The 14,672-nt window shown below is 55.1% G+C and overlaps 1 protein-coding gene across 2 annotated transcripts; it reads right to left on the minus strand.

Annotated features, from left to right (window-relative positions):
- Positions 1 to 1,478: 1,478 nt before the first annotated feature.
- ACTG1 (actin gamma 1) lies at positions 1,479 to 4,336 on the minus strand. 2 transcript variants are annotated; one of them, XM_080924364.1, is made up of 6 exons: positions 4,211 to 4,336; positions 3,763 to 3,891; positions 3,431 to 3,670; positions 2,703 to 3,141; positions 2,426 to 2,607; positions 1,479 to 2,325 (listed from the first exon to the last, which is right to left on the minus strand). In XM_080924364.1, exons 2-6 carry the CDS (start codon positions 3,883 to 3,885, stop codon positions 2,182 to 2,184), a joined length of 1,128 nt encoding a protein of 375 aa, XP_080780490.1. In that variant the 5' UTR covers positions 3,886 to 3,891; positions 4,211 to 4,336; the 3' UTR covers positions 1,479 to 2,181. The 2 variants fall into 2 exon arrangements, with proteins under 2 accessions (XP_080780490.1, XP_080780491.1); XM_080924365.1 differs by lacking the exons at positions 3,763 to 3,891; positions 4,211 to 4,336 and adding an exon at positions 3,286 to 3,331 and having other exon boundaries at positions 3,431 to 3,516.
- Positions 4,337 to 14,672: the final 10,336 nt, after the last annotated feature.

Here is a 14,672-nt window from a genome sequence, read left to right on the forward strand (position 1 = left end):
ACTTTCAGCTAGTCTGGAGCTGGCAGGAAAGATCTACATCAGAAACCAGCAGACCGAGGGCTGGCTGTGGGTGGAGCAGGGGCACCACCCAAGCCATTGCTCCAGGCCTGAAAAGGATGAATTTCATTTTCTGGACTTTGGGATATAGAGTCCACTTCAGATTCCAGTCCATCCAGTATTATCTGCCTGTCCGTCCGTCCATCCGTCCTTTGGACCTTCTGTCTGTCTATCTATCTATGCTATACTTTGCCCTGCCATCCTCCTCAGGAATGTCCAGCAGCCGGAGCTGACCTAGCTGCTCAGGACACCACCACAGGCAGATGTCCAAGGTGAGTCCCAGTGACCAAGCTGTCTCTCTCATCACAGGCCGGGGGACCTTTAGCAGAGCTGGGGTCCCAGAAGCAACATAGTGAGCCAGGGTTGGTGTTGAAGGTGCAAGTCTTAGCTTCTGGGCTGGGGCCTCAGCATCTCTTCATGTTGCTGCTTAGCTGTGTCTAGAACCTTTAGTTTGTAGCACTGTTTTTACGTGTTTTAAATTTTGTTTCTTCCAGGACAAATTTCTCCACATAGCTTTGGCTGTCCTGGAACTCTGTTGACCAGGGGCTGGCCTCCAACTCAGATCCACCTCCTTCTGCCTCCTGAGTGCTGGATTTAAAGGTGTCTTCACTGCCTGGCTTGTTTTCTTACAAGGTCTCACTACATAGCTCTTGCTGGCCTGGAATTTACTCTGTAGATGAGGTTGGCCTACCTACTGGCTCCCAAGTGTAATCACACCCAACTCTTTAATTTTTATTTTTTTTAATTGTTTGCCTTGGCATGGGCGAGTGCCCTGGAACTAGAGTTACAGGTACTGAGAACCAGGTCCTCTGAAAGATCATGACCTGCTCTTAACCATTGAGCCATCTGTTTTTTTTTTTAAATACAGCATCTCAGGTAGGCCTGGCTGAATTCACTGTCTAGATAAACATGAACCTGTCAGCTCCACTTTAGTTGTTCACAGGGGCATGCCTGCATGCTTAACATATGAGGTCAGCAGCCACCCACTCCCACTGCCCTCATCTTCACCATGTGTTCAATCACCTTCGGATAACCAGTCTTTCCAGGTTCACCTGACCTGAAGTCTGAAGTGTTGCAAGGCCTTTTAAAGACATCTAGGTTTTACTCTTCAGGGAGATTTTCCTCATATGGAGAAGTTCTGCTTGCCTTCCTTACCTACACTTCTAAGCAGGCCTTCATTGAAGATTTGACTGTTAACATCTGGCCTAATTTCTTGCCCTCTGAGAATGTGAGAAAGTAGCAATGGTGGATTCAAAGGACAATCTTCTCCAAGCATGGCTGGCTTTAAATTGGGGATACAGTGTGCTAACACAATCCACAGGCTTTCTTACCAATTGGAAGGTGTTCAGCTGCTAGGCAACCATACACAATTTTCCAACTCCACCCTCCCAACGCCCTGTGCCCAAACAGGAAGACAATGGTCAGTTACTGCAGCACTTTTATTTTCTTTACACAATGACGTGTTGCTGGGGCCTAATGTTCTCACTGAACAGTAGAAAACCAAAATTTGTCATTTCTTAAAAGAATTGAGTACAAAAAAAACCTTACATAAATTAAAAGGATGAATACATTTACAGTTGTCGATGCAAAGGTTCCCAACTCAAGGCAAGTAACAACAATCCATGGCGGTCAGGAGGTTGAAAACCAGAACGGAAACTGGGTCCTAAGGCTCGGACTTTCCCACCCTGCTAGACTGGCAAGAAGTGGTAACTGGTTCAGGAACACTTGTCAGCCTCGGGAAATCCTGGAAGTCTGCTGTTGGTTAATACCCTGCACAGATCACTACACGGTGCTCACAGAGATTCACCAGGCTGGGAACTTCTCTTCCACTGTGTGCTCCCCAGCCACCAAGTGACCGAGCCACATGAACTAAGGACTAAATCAAGATATGCACAGGGTATTAAACATATACCAAGGGAACAGTTAACTTGAATACAAGGTCAAAAATCAGCAACAAGTTCTACGATCCAGTGCTGATATCAGATACAAGCTTCAAGGACAAATTTCTTTTCAAAGGCTTATTCCAGTTTCATGAGGCTAGCATGAGGTGTGTACATTTGCCAGGGCAAATCGATACTTCAGAATCAGCTCATGCAGCAGATGCCTGGCACCTGCTCAGTCCGTCTAGAAGCATTTGCGGTGGACAATGGAGGGGCCCGACTCGTCATACTCCTGCTTGCTGATCCACATCTGCTGGAAGGTGGACAGTGAGGCCAGGATGGAACCGCCAATCCAGACTGAGTACTTGCGCTCAGGGGGAGCAATGATCTGCAGAGGAAAAACACTGAATGAGCACTTGTGTCCTTCCCATGGGTCCCACATCCCAATCAGGTCCTAGGCCCGCTGAGGCTGGGTGGTAGCCACTTACCTTAATCTTCATTGTGCTGGGTGCTAGGGCTGTGATCTCCTTCTGCATCCTGTCAGCAATGCCTGGATACATGGTGGTACCACCAGACAGCACTGTATTGGCATACAGGTCTTTGCGGATGTCCACATCACACTTCATGATGGAGTTGAAGGTGGTCTCATGGATGCCACAGGACTCCATACCTAGGGAACAGAGCTCACTTAGCCACTATATTCCGTGTGTTTCATCCCTCCTGAGTAAGAGCCCTCTGACTCCTGCATCATATTCTGGAACCTACCCAGGAAGGAAGGCTGGAAGAGAGCCTCTGGACACCGGAACCGCTCATTGCCGATGGTGATCACCTGCCCGTCAGGCAGCTCGTAACTCTTCTCCAAGGAGGAAGATGATGCAGCAGTAGCCATTTCTTGCTCAAAATCCAGGGCAACATAGCACAGCTTCTCCTTTATGTCACGAACAATTTCCCTCTCAGCAGTGGTGGTAAAGCTGTAGCCCCGTTCAGTCAGGATCTTCATGAGGTAGTCTGTCAGGTCCCGGCCAGCCAGGTCCAGACGCAAGATGGCGTGGGGAAGGGCGTAGCCCTCGTAGATGGGCACTGTGTGAGTGACCCCGTCACCAGAGTCCATGACAATGCCAGTGGTGCGCCCAGATGCGTACAAGGACAGCACCGCCTGAATGGCCACGTACATGGCTGGGGTATTGAAGGTTTCAAACATTATCTGCAGAACGACAAAGAGCACCTCACAGTGAGTAAGTAGTTAGGACACAGAGCCACACACACCCACACCCTACATGCTGCATGCCACAAATGTGATGTGTGAAGAAAAAAAGAACAGAACACAAGCAGAAACGCAAACAGAAACCTGGAGGCTTCAGGAAGGAAATGCCAGGAAGAGGAGGAACAGAACCCTGGAAACACCAAAGAAATGCTTGAATGTCAAGAAATGAGGCAGAACAGAAAATGACTCGTCACACTGAAGGGTAGGAAAGGCCCTGGCTTAAGCGTACCTGCGTCATCTTCTCTCTGTTAGCTTTGGGGTTCAGGGGGGCCTCGGTCAGAAGCACTGGGTGCTCCTCGGGGGCCACACGCAGCTCATTGTAGAAGGTGTGGTGCCAGATCTTCTCCATATCATCCCAGTTGGTGACAATGCCGTGCTCGATAGGATACTTCAGGGTCAGGATACCCCTCTTGCTCTGGGCCTCGTCACCCACGTAGGAGTCTTTCTGGCCCATGCCCACCATGACGCCCTTCGAGAGAAAAGGCCGGTCAGACCCAGACCCGCCCCACCCACCGCACTCCCGCGGCCCAAAGACAAGGGAGTTGATCCCTCTCCACTCACCTGGTGTCGGGGGCGCCCGACAATGGAAGGAAACACGGCCCTGGGGGCGTCGTCGCCAGCAAAGCCAGCTTTGCACATGCCGGAGCCATTGTCAATGACGAGTGCGGCGATTTCTTCTTCCATTGCGATCTGGGCAAGGAAGCCACGGAATCAGCGCAGTCCTCACCCTCTGCGGCGCCGAGCCACCCCTCCACCCCCTTCCCCGGCCCCAGGGCCCGCGTAACCGTCCGCAACCGGCAGCCCCTGTTCCGCCGCGGCGCGGAGGTGGTGCGCACTGCGCCGGGCCCCGCCCTGCCCCCAGCCGGATCCCGAGCCCCGGTGCAGACCCGGGCCCACCCGCCAGGCACCCTGGGCTCCGCGGCGGTGCAGGAAGGTGAGCAGGGAGGAGAACAGGCCGCAGAGGGTCAACTGGGCCAGGCCCGCGGAGCGAGGCGAGCGGGCCGCTTACCGGCGAAGGACGGGGCGACGGAGCAGCAGAAAGAAGCGCACTAGGAGCCGGCGGCGGAGTGTGAGACCGATCGCGGCCTCCCCCGCCGCTATTTAAGCGGGAGCGGGCCGCGCGCGCGGGCGGAGGCGCGCGCGGCCCCAGAACATGTCCATATATGGCGATCTTTCCAAAAGCCGGGCGCCCATTGGCCCGCCCGCCAGGGACACGTGGGACCCGGGACCGCCCGCCCCTAGCCCGCGCCGCCGCCAACGGCCCCGCCCGCGCCGCCCCCGCGCGCTCGCGACCCCGGGAGGCCCGGCTCTCGCTCGCGGGGGTCTCGGCGAGGGGCGTGCGTGTGCTCGGCCCGTCCCTGCCCCGGGACTGCCGCGCTGCAGGGAGGGCCCGGGCTGCGCCCCGAAACTGCCAAGCCCCGGGCGGGCCGCGCCCCGACCTGGAGTGAGTCCCGTGGCCCCCGCCCCTCTGTGAATTCTGCGCCCCGCACGCCCCCAGGAGCTTCCCCTACAGGTTCCGCGTGGGGCTGGGCCGCCGCACCCGTGCCTGGCTGGGGACCCGCTGGCAGGGTCCCCGGGGGTCCGAAGAGCGCCCGTCACATCCCAGTCACGTGGGAGGGGTCACCAGTTCTATCACTACAGCCAAGTCCGCATAGGCCCTTTCCCTGGAGGAGGGGGCGTCACGGGGTTGGGGATCCCTGGACATCGGTGGAGGTGTTGGGCATTGTTATGCTGGTAGGGAAACTGAGGCAGGGAAAGTCTCCTTCCTGACTTTCAGATGGTCAAGCCCCGCCCCCCCACCCCGTTCGGGTCAGTTGGCGAGACTCCTCTCCATTGATTATGAAATCCGGGTCAAACTGGTTTGGGGCACAGAATGCCTAGGCCTTAGTCCCCTCTGGACACGCGTGGGGGGCGGGCATTGCTGCCCTCCCCGTGAGACGGCTCTGGGAGACCTGTCACCCTTAGCAGGGTCGTGGCTCTACCTTCCAGTGCTCCGCTTTGATGGTGCCCGGGGGCGGGGGAGGGGGAAGCTGACCGGGTAGCTACACAGGTATATTTGCAAGCTTCTGGAATTTTCAGTGTGGAATTAAGCGGAGGGGTAGCGGTGAGGTGAGGGACTCCAAGGTCACAGGACACAGCTTGGTTCTGGCAGGTGGGGGTGTGCCACTCCCCACCAGCCCCAGCACGGGCGCTCTGGGTGCGCGCCAAGGTCAGCTCCCCATCTGAGACGTGAACACGAGACTCAAAGGGGACCAAGCAGCCTGCCCTGCTCACCTGCTGGCCACAAACCCGTGCCAACACCCAGTCACCTTGTGCAACATCAGGCCTCGAAAGAAGGGCGCTGGGCCTGCGAGTACCCCGATTGCACAGAGGTGACTGTCAAATGCGTGCACCACCCACGAGGGGGGACGCAGGGCTGGACCTCTAGAAACCCCACCATCAGCCTACAGGAGCTAAGAGCCGAGGCCTCCACTTGTAGGTGGGGGTGGGTGGGTCCCAGGACCTGAGAGACGTGGGGAAAGTGGAAGGTTTCGGTAAGCGCTCTCACTTAGTGACCATCTCTCACACGCCCATGGCTACCCAAGAAGTACGTCCTGGAGCCTGGCTCTCAAACCCGGCTTTCTGTAAGGACGCCTTTGTCTGCGTGCGTGCAGAAGAAGCTGCGAGCACGGAACGGCCTTGTAAGGCCGGGTTCCCTCGGACGCCGGCGGGGGCGCCTTGTCCCGCGGCGGGACCAAGGTGCGGCTCAGGTGTGCGGGTGGGGGCGGCGGCGCGGGCGGCGCGGCCATATTTGGCGATTTCGACCCGCGCTCCGCCCGCCGCCGGGAGGCCAGTGGCCGCCCTGAGTCACGGGGGCGGACGTAACGGACGGGGCGCCGGGCCGCGCTCCTCGCCTTATTTAGTCAAGCAGACTACCCATTGGCCCGCGGGACAAAGGCGGTCCCGGCCGGTGCGCGCAGAGACCCCCGGCTGTGCGCTCGGGTTCGGAGACGCAGCCCTCCCTGGGGACCGCGGGGGAGGGGTAGCCCCGCCGGAGCGGAGCCGCAGCCCGGCCTCCTAACGCTGTGCACGGGAAGGAGGCGCTGTGATTTGTCTATTTTGCAACTGGGCAGCGTGGGGCCTCGCCAAAGGTCAGGTCCGGGCCTTTCTTGCCTGCTGTGGAAGTTGGCAGCCCCACCCCTCTTGGAGCTGGAATTGAGAAAGCCTGGCTTCCGTGAGCCTGCAGGCCAGAGGCGGCAATTGCCGGTCGGCCAGAAGTGGGCGTGTCCCCAGTTGTAAAGAAAGACTCAGTCTAGAGAAATGATAAGGAAAAATTTTCCTGTGCTGGCTTTGGTCAGTTTTTATTGTGGTGTTAATACATCTTATTACATATTCCCGTCATTTAACGATAAAAGAGCCGTAGAAGAGGTGAAGGGTTAGGGAGAGAGAATGCAGACTGGCTCCACCCCTCACACCCTCCCAGGTGTCCACTGGAACCTGTCAGTTCCTGCTCCCTGCGGCCACTTTGGATATTTTTTGGACTCCTGGTCACCTCTGCCCTTGGTACCTGGATCCCAGCACATGCTCCACCCACCTAGGCACTTCAGACTTACTTCCTCCTAACCTTGGAACAGAGGAGACTGTAGACGCTGTGAGACTCAGGTCAGGTTTGGAGTGTATACCAAGGTGAACCTCAGTAACACGGCTAACATTACCGTGCCGTGGGTGAACTCTGTTGTCTTTGAAACGTTTCTGCAAGCCTAAGAACCCATAATAAAAAGGGAAACATAAAAGTCTGAGGAAACCAAAATCTAAATATCCTGAGTCCACGTTCCTGTCAAGGCCTGTGTAGACACATCACATGCAAATGGAGATGTCTTGTCTGTCCAGGGCCAGGAGGCCCAGGACTGGCCTTTCCACTTGAAAGAAGGCAATAAACTGAGGGTGAGTCTGAGCCAGGCTCCGGTCACAGAACCCAGGGCATATTACAACCACGAAGGTCAAGGTTCTGCTGGGAACACCACATGAAACACACACTGGACAACAGATAGCCTCCCCACCCTTGGGTAGGACTTTACCCAGCCAGAGGAGGTTCCCAGCTGCTCCGAGGTGCTCCCAGCAACTTAGCGCATCTATGTAGACCAGACGCTTTTCTAGGCAGGACTGCCTGCCTGGGCCTTGGCCTGCTTTCAAGGATACGCTCATCCCCAGCTAGCTGAGGCCCCAGAAAGAATAATTTGACCTCAGCCTGGTGTGGTAGCCCACACCTTTGATTCCATTACAGTAGCAGCAGAGGAAGGCAGATCTCTGTGAGTTCAAAGCCATCCTGGTCTACACAGACCGGCCAGAACAACCCAGGCTATGTAGAGAAAACTGTCTCAAAAAAAAGAAAATGGCTCTCCTCCGAAGACCTTGCTCCCTGTTTTTCCCACAAAGCAGCTCCATAGGCCAGGGGTCGTCTGTTTATCACTGCTGTTATGAGGTGTGGTGTGGCATGTGGACCAGGAAAGTGTGTTGAGGACTGGCTGCCTCCTCCTGAGAGACCTGTACCTCATAAAGCTGATATGCCCCTTGCAATTCTTTCTCAGTGCCAATTTCTGCACAACAAAAGACACCCCTAGTCCTCTGGCCAGCCACATTTGTCTGTCCCTGCCCCGTCTCTGCAGGCTGGTCCCCACAGTCATCTCTGTATGTCCCATTGTCCTCTGTGGCCAACGCTGCCTCAAGCCCTGAGCCCCTCCATCCCTGGTCACTGCACCTTAGCTTCTACCAGTGCCCCGAAGCTACCTAACTGTCACCACCCCCCAGGCCCATCTCAACTTGGGGCTTCTGGTTATGCCCACTGAGTAGCCACAGAGACTGTCCTTGAGGAAGCTGGACAGCTGTGCTGCACATGACGGGAAGACAAACAGGGAGAGGGACCGTTTCCCAGCTCTGGGAAAGGAGGCAGAAGTGAGCAAGGCCTGGACAACCAAGAAAGTGGGGCAGATTCAGTTCCCACTTCCATCCCAAACCCCAAATGCAGGGTTTGGAACTGTGGAGAGAGAACCCCAGTCTCCACCCTTCTCTACTCCAAGTTGATCAGCTCGAGTGATCAGATAGGCAAGGAGCAGCTACCCAGCTGAGGGCTCCAGGGGACAGGGCAGGAAACGCTGGGTTAGCCATACCTCCTGCATTAGCGGCAGGCTGCAGGGAATACAGAAATAGTGTGGTCAGGGCCAGCGCACCACCCTCAGGAGGTGGGCGAGGCGTCTGACTGGGAGCCAGGTCAGGGCTGGACAAAGGCAGAATGCTAGTGCTCTGGACGCCCTGTGTCCGGCCACTACCCCACCTGCTACAGCCGGTGTGCGCTAAGGGAGGTAGGCAGAGGCCAGGCTGGAGTTCTGCGGGTCACTCTGGCCCTCCCCGGAGGGTGGGAGGTCAGGGGGAAAAGGCGTGACCTGGGAGAGCCCAGTGGAGGTGTCATCTGGGTTGTCCCAGCTTGCAGTCGTAGCTAAATCCAGTGTCGGGTTCACTGTGATAGCATGCAGATTATTACTTTTCCCTTGAAAGGCTCTCGCCACCCGTACCCTTCACCACCTGTGCTCCCCTTCGCTCACTGGGTCAGCACTGCTATAAAAGGCTGGGAAGCCTGTCTTCGGAGGGCGCAGTTAGCCTCTCAGAAGGAAAACCAGCGGGGCGGGTGGTCAGGCGTGTGGAAAGGCCACCTCAAACTTCAGGCAGGAGGAAAGAGCCACCTGCTCTGGCTTTCCGTCCCCTTCTTGAGATCTCAGCCTGGGACGGAACAGCAGAATGCAGGGCGGGTACGACGCATCTGTCCCGGGGGCCGGGTGCCAGGGAGGAGACCTGGGGGGTCGAGCCTGGGTACAGGGCCCAGCAGATGGCGCCCCTGGCACGGGCGCTGCGGAAGGCAGGCAGTGGCGGCCAGTGTCATTCCCATGTGGACCGCCAGGGTCGTGCTACTGCCACTTAGTGAGGAAGAGGAGGAGTGCAGCGCACCTGCGGTTCCAAGTCCTCCTCACCTCAAAGGACAAGAGGGACCAGGAAACTACTAACCAGGCAGGGCTAGGGCGGACCCCCCGCTGAGTCATCTCCGATAGGGGAACCCAGGCAGGGCTGCGGCCAGGCAGAGGGTGACCTCAGCTGGTGCTGACGCACGGGGAGGAGGTGGGGCTGGGGCAGTCATCACCCAGTACAACAGCCGAGGAAAGAACAGATTCACTGCCAGATAGGACCAGCCCATAGGATGTCCGGGAGCAGATACTCAGAGAGACCCTAACGTACAGACAACGCGTGCCTTGGTGAGAGGTTCTCTCCCAGCTTTCCTTGTACTTCCTGGGTGTCACTGGGCTGTACCGTCGGTGAGCCACCTATCATTTCTAAGAAAAGGAAAAGGGTGGGTCTGAGTGGAGAAGGTAGGTGCAGGTCACAGAACAGGAAGCGTCCCGGATTCAGGGTTAGGACTCTGAGGCCCCCGCCGCCGGGGGTCAAAGGTTTTATTATTTTTTTCTTCCATCTCTTTATCTTTTGTTTTTGTATTTTTGAGAGCAGGTCTTGCTATTCAGTTGCTCTGTAGACCAGGCTGGCCACAAAGTCATATATAAAGTATTAGGATTAAAGGTCGGCACCACTCCTCCTCACTGTCTCTTTTATTTTGTTTTTTGTTTTTTTGTTTTCAGAGAGAGGGTTTCTCTGTGTAGCCCTGGCTGTCCTGGAACTTGCTTAGTAGACCAAGCTGGCCTCGAACTCGAGATCTGTCTGCCTCTGCCTCCTCAGGGCTGTGACTACAAGTGCACACCACCAAACCTGGCCTGAAAATTTTCCATTTTTAAACTTTATCTTGAAGTTTAATCACGTTGTAACCAACAGCTTAGGTTCTCTGCCTCTTGTCATTTCTGAGCAATATACAAGGCAGCCCAGCATAGCACCCTGCCTTATAGCACAGCGGTCAAGAAACCGTTCTGACTGTCCACAGCAGCCCACAGGCTGTACGTCAGGGATGGCTTTTGTCCAGTGGTATTCTCCAGCATTTTTTATAGATATAACCCAGGATCGCTGCATGTTATTGTCATAAGCACTCAAACTTTTAATTCCCATGACCTCTCATTCTGTGACTATTCATAAAATTAACCACAGGTGATGAAGCTGCCCAGGTACCCAGTGCCAGAACGGAGAGATGACTCAGCCTTTGGGAGTTCTCGCTACTCTTCCGGAGGGCCTGAGTTTAACTGTCATCACTCATCCTGGGAGCCTTACAACTGACTCCCTGTTACAACAGCTCTAAGAGATCTGATGTCCAATTCTGGCTCAGGTACCTCCACACACACACACACTCAAAGAACAAGCCTGTAAGCAACACTCCATGACTTCTGCTTTATTTTCTGCCTTCCGGGTTCCTTCCTTAATTCCTGCCCTGACTTTTCTGGATAATGGCCTACAAGCCTTGAGATGAAACAAATCCCTCCCTCCCGGAGTTGCTTTTGGTCATTGTACTGCCTGATTTTATGTTAACTTGACACAAGCTGGAGTTATCACAGAGAAAGGAGCCTCAGTTGAGGAAATGCCTCCATGAGATCCAGCTGTAAGGCATTTTCTCTATTAGTCATCAAAGTGGGAGGGCCCAGCCCATTGTGGGTGGAGCCATCCCTGGGCTGGTAGACCTGAGTTCTATAAGAAAGAAAGCTGAGCAAGCCAGGGGAAGCAAGCCAGTAAGTGACATCCCTCCATGGCCTCTGCATCAGCTCCTGCTTCCTGACCTGCTTGAGTTCCAGTGGAAGTGTAAGCTGAATAAACCATTTCCTCTCCAACTTGCTTCTTGGTCTTTGTGTTTGTGCAGGAATAGAAACCCTGACTAAGACAGTCATGTTCTTTATCACAGTAAAGTAAAAACCCAACTAAGACAAATGGTCTTTGATCCTAGCACTTGGGAGTGGAGACAGGGAGAGACCCTGGGGCCTGCTGACCGTCCAGTGTGTCTGAATGATGACAGGCCCAGTCTCACAAAGTAAGGTGGGGGCTGACGAGGTGCCTCACTGGGGAAGGCACCTACTGTGAGTATGTGGGAGTCTGCTGACCTGAGTACCATCCACAGAACCTATGCAGAGTTGGAAGGAGGGAACTGAGTCCACAAAGTTGTCCTCTGATCTGCACACAGACGTAAGTTAATAAGTAAATAAGTAAGGTAAAGAAGAATAGAGATCGATGGAAAGGTACCAGCACAAAAGACACATATACACCCGTTAGAAGTGCCCGTGACAGACGTGAGGAGGGAGAGCCGAGCCCTGCTGCTGTGGCCGTGTCTGGGCCTGTGTGAACAGAAATGGTAAGATCATTAGAGATGAAAGTGAAGGGTGAAGGCAGAGGCCCCCTAGTGTTGAAGGCTCATGGTTGTCCTCACAGGTATGTCCTACACATTCTGGGACTCAGTCCCCGGTGTCCCTCCTTCCCTGAGGTTCAAGTGTTGAGGGATCTGAGGGATGGCCTAGTGGCCACAGACTTCCTGTGCCGCCCTCTGTTCCTCTTGGAGACTCTCGGCTTTACTGGAGCCTTGAATTTTCTGACCTGACAGAGCCTCTGCTTTTCCTTGTCTTCGCTTGTGAGGCATTACCACAATGCCTTATGGTTTTACAAGCCATGAGAGTCAGGAGATACCATGGCTTCTGTTTGTGAAGGGGACTGGGGTGGTCCAGGAGTGATACACATGAGATGTGTCAGTCCCTTTCTATACTCCGAAGATACTGGGGACCGATCCCAAGGGCCTCACGCCTGTCAGGTAGAGAAAGGTCCTGTCACTGACAGCAGCTACAGAAGCACGTATTTTACATACAGCACGTATTTTAGCCAGGCCTGTCTTTACATGCCTGTGATTACAACCATGGAGGCAGAGGCAGGAGGCTAGCCTATATGACAAAGAGAAATCCAGTCTTCAAACAACAACAGAAAAGGAAAGGCCATGAATTTGAAAGAGAGCACGGTGTGGGGGAGGGGACATAGGGAGGATTTGTGGGGGGGAGGGGGCATATGGGAGGATGGGGGAGGGAGAGGTGTGGAAGAGATGATTTGAAAAAGAAAGGAAAACAGCAAGAAGATGATTGCAGGTGCTTCAGTGAAGTTCCACACCTAGGCTGCAGGCCTTCTGCAAGCTCTGAGCCTAGGCTGGGGGAGGGGTGGGACAGATGAGGTGGTCACTGTGCAGTGAAGAAAGTTCCTCCCCAAACTCTTCTAACATAGCCCGTTGAGTGGCGCCTGTTACCCTAAACCTGCAGGCCTCAGTAAGTGAACCTAGGCAGAGTAAGTGAGGCGAGGCCCCTCCCCCCTCCGCAGTGTGTAAGTGGAACTGCGAACAGCCTAACATGAAAAATTGATTCAAGGGCCCGGGGAGGGAGTACAGCAGGAGGCGGGGCCTTGGGCCTCTGCCAGACTGGACTCTGGGCAGGGGCAGGAGCGCGGCACAGGATGAGGAAATCAAGGTTGTGGGCTGAGCTGTGCAGCGTGGTCCAAGTGGCCTGGGAGGCCTGGAAGGAACTGAGGGGTGAGGCCAGGGACAGCAAGGAGAGAATGCCCATCCCTGCATTCACAAACCCGAGCCAGCGCACACCTGCATCAGCGTGGCTGGGCACTGACCGAGACCCACGTGCTGGTTGCCATGGTAGTAGGCTACCTACAGGCAGAAGCCTCAGGTTGGAGGTGGGGAAAATCATCTGTGTTCTCAGACACTATCTGCATTGTTGGAGGCCAACTCGGGGGACAGGGCAAAGGGGGCTTTCAGTGGTGAAGGAGACCCATCAGCAATCTGAGAAAGTTTTCCAAGAGATAGGTGTGTAGTGAACACCTTGAGTATGGGGCCTTCAGGGCATTCTTGCTCTTGCTCCCAGAAGGTCTTACCAAGAAGGGCATCAACTCGGACCCAAGCTTGCGGTAGCCAGTATAACCCCGAGGGGGTCCTAGCCTTTCAGACCCAGCTCTTGTGGTTAACAGTGTGTCCACTCAGAGTGGGCTGTTCTCTGAAGTGGGATGGGGCAATGCTCACCCCAATGGCCTCTTACAGTCCATCAATGGTGCTCCTCCCCCAAAACACACGTGCTACAGTAGCATCAAATAGCCATACTCTGGGCATACCATCTTCCCCTGTGGGGGAAATGGCCCTAAAGTGGAACTGACTTTAGATGTCCCAGAGTGCCGCCTGGACAGGCCACAGCGGTGCACATTTGTGCACCCAAAATAAGAGAGGTGCTTTTTGTCATCTAAGTACCCTGTAGACGGTCTGGGCCCAGTCTGCCACAGACTTGTGTGTAGCTGGGATGTGACCTGCACCCTGGATAGGGGTCCTTTATAAGGTGTACAACCTGTTATGCCAGCATCCAGAAGCAGGTGCCGAGCCTTGTGTCTAGAGCAGCATCTTCAGAGGCTGGGCTGTGTCTCCAGGTGACCACAACAGCTCATCCTAGCCCCTCACTCTGTGAACCCTCACACTGACACTCAGTATGCAGACCTGTCTACAGCATCATGACTTTCCACGGAGCTGCAGGAACCAGACCCAACACTGGTCACACGTGGAGGAAGTGTCTACTCTGTGGTAGAACCGATGGGATCTGGAAGGGAAGACCCTCAGTGGGCAGCGCACCGCAGCCTGGAGACCGCAGGGGAGGTCAGCATGGAGAGACCCAGGAAAGCTGCCTCTGCGGCCAAGGCAGACCCAGAGCCCAGTGGACTTCATATCTCAAATGTCATTCACCTGTTCTACCTGGGACTGTTGTGGGGAAGTGTCCCCAAACTGACTAGCCATTGACACTTCTGGCTTTATTTCCAACAGCCTGTCCAGAGCCAGGACACTTAGTGCCTGGCGGCCAGGCCTCTTCCCAAGAGGCACCTGATGCCGGTGAGCCCTGCCAGCACCGGTCAGGATAATGAAGCCATATGCCAATCAGAAGGACTAGACTCTCAGGGCTCCTAAGCAGTCTGGCTAGGTGGGTTTAGGGCACCATGGGCATAGCTGACCCACAGGCCTCTCCCCTCACAGACCAACCTAATCAGATCCTTGGTTGATGGGGGGCTGCTCTAAGCTTGGAACACTGATCAGTGTGGACACCACCCTGGCAAGTGAGGCTTTTGCATGGACATCATGCCCCGCCTACTAAGGCAGCACCTGCTGCACAGCCTGACTACACTTTCTGACAGTTGCTTCCTACATGTGCATGGGTCACAGGGGTGAATGAAGCTGGCCTGCAGGGAGAGCTGACAGCAATAGGGTTAGCCCACGGCAGTCCATCATGGATCCTACCCTGAGCACTCTACTGGGGACAGTTCCTCTTACTTCCTCAGTGTCTTCAGCTGTGTGGATGGACCTACCTCACCCTCTACATTCTCCCTTACTGCTGACCTCTGTGCCAGTTTGCCATGTGGGATGACGGGCACAGGACAAGGGAAAAAAGGCTGGGACCATGGCTGGAAGCAGTCCACATTCTTTTATTACTGTCCCTCAGAAAAGCCTT

The sequence above is a fragment of the Micromys minutus genome (assembly GCF_963924665.1).
Source record: "Micromys minutus genome assembly, chromosome: 10".
NCBI lineage: Eukaryota > Metazoa > Chordata > Mammalia > Rodentia > Muridae > Micromys > Micromys minutus.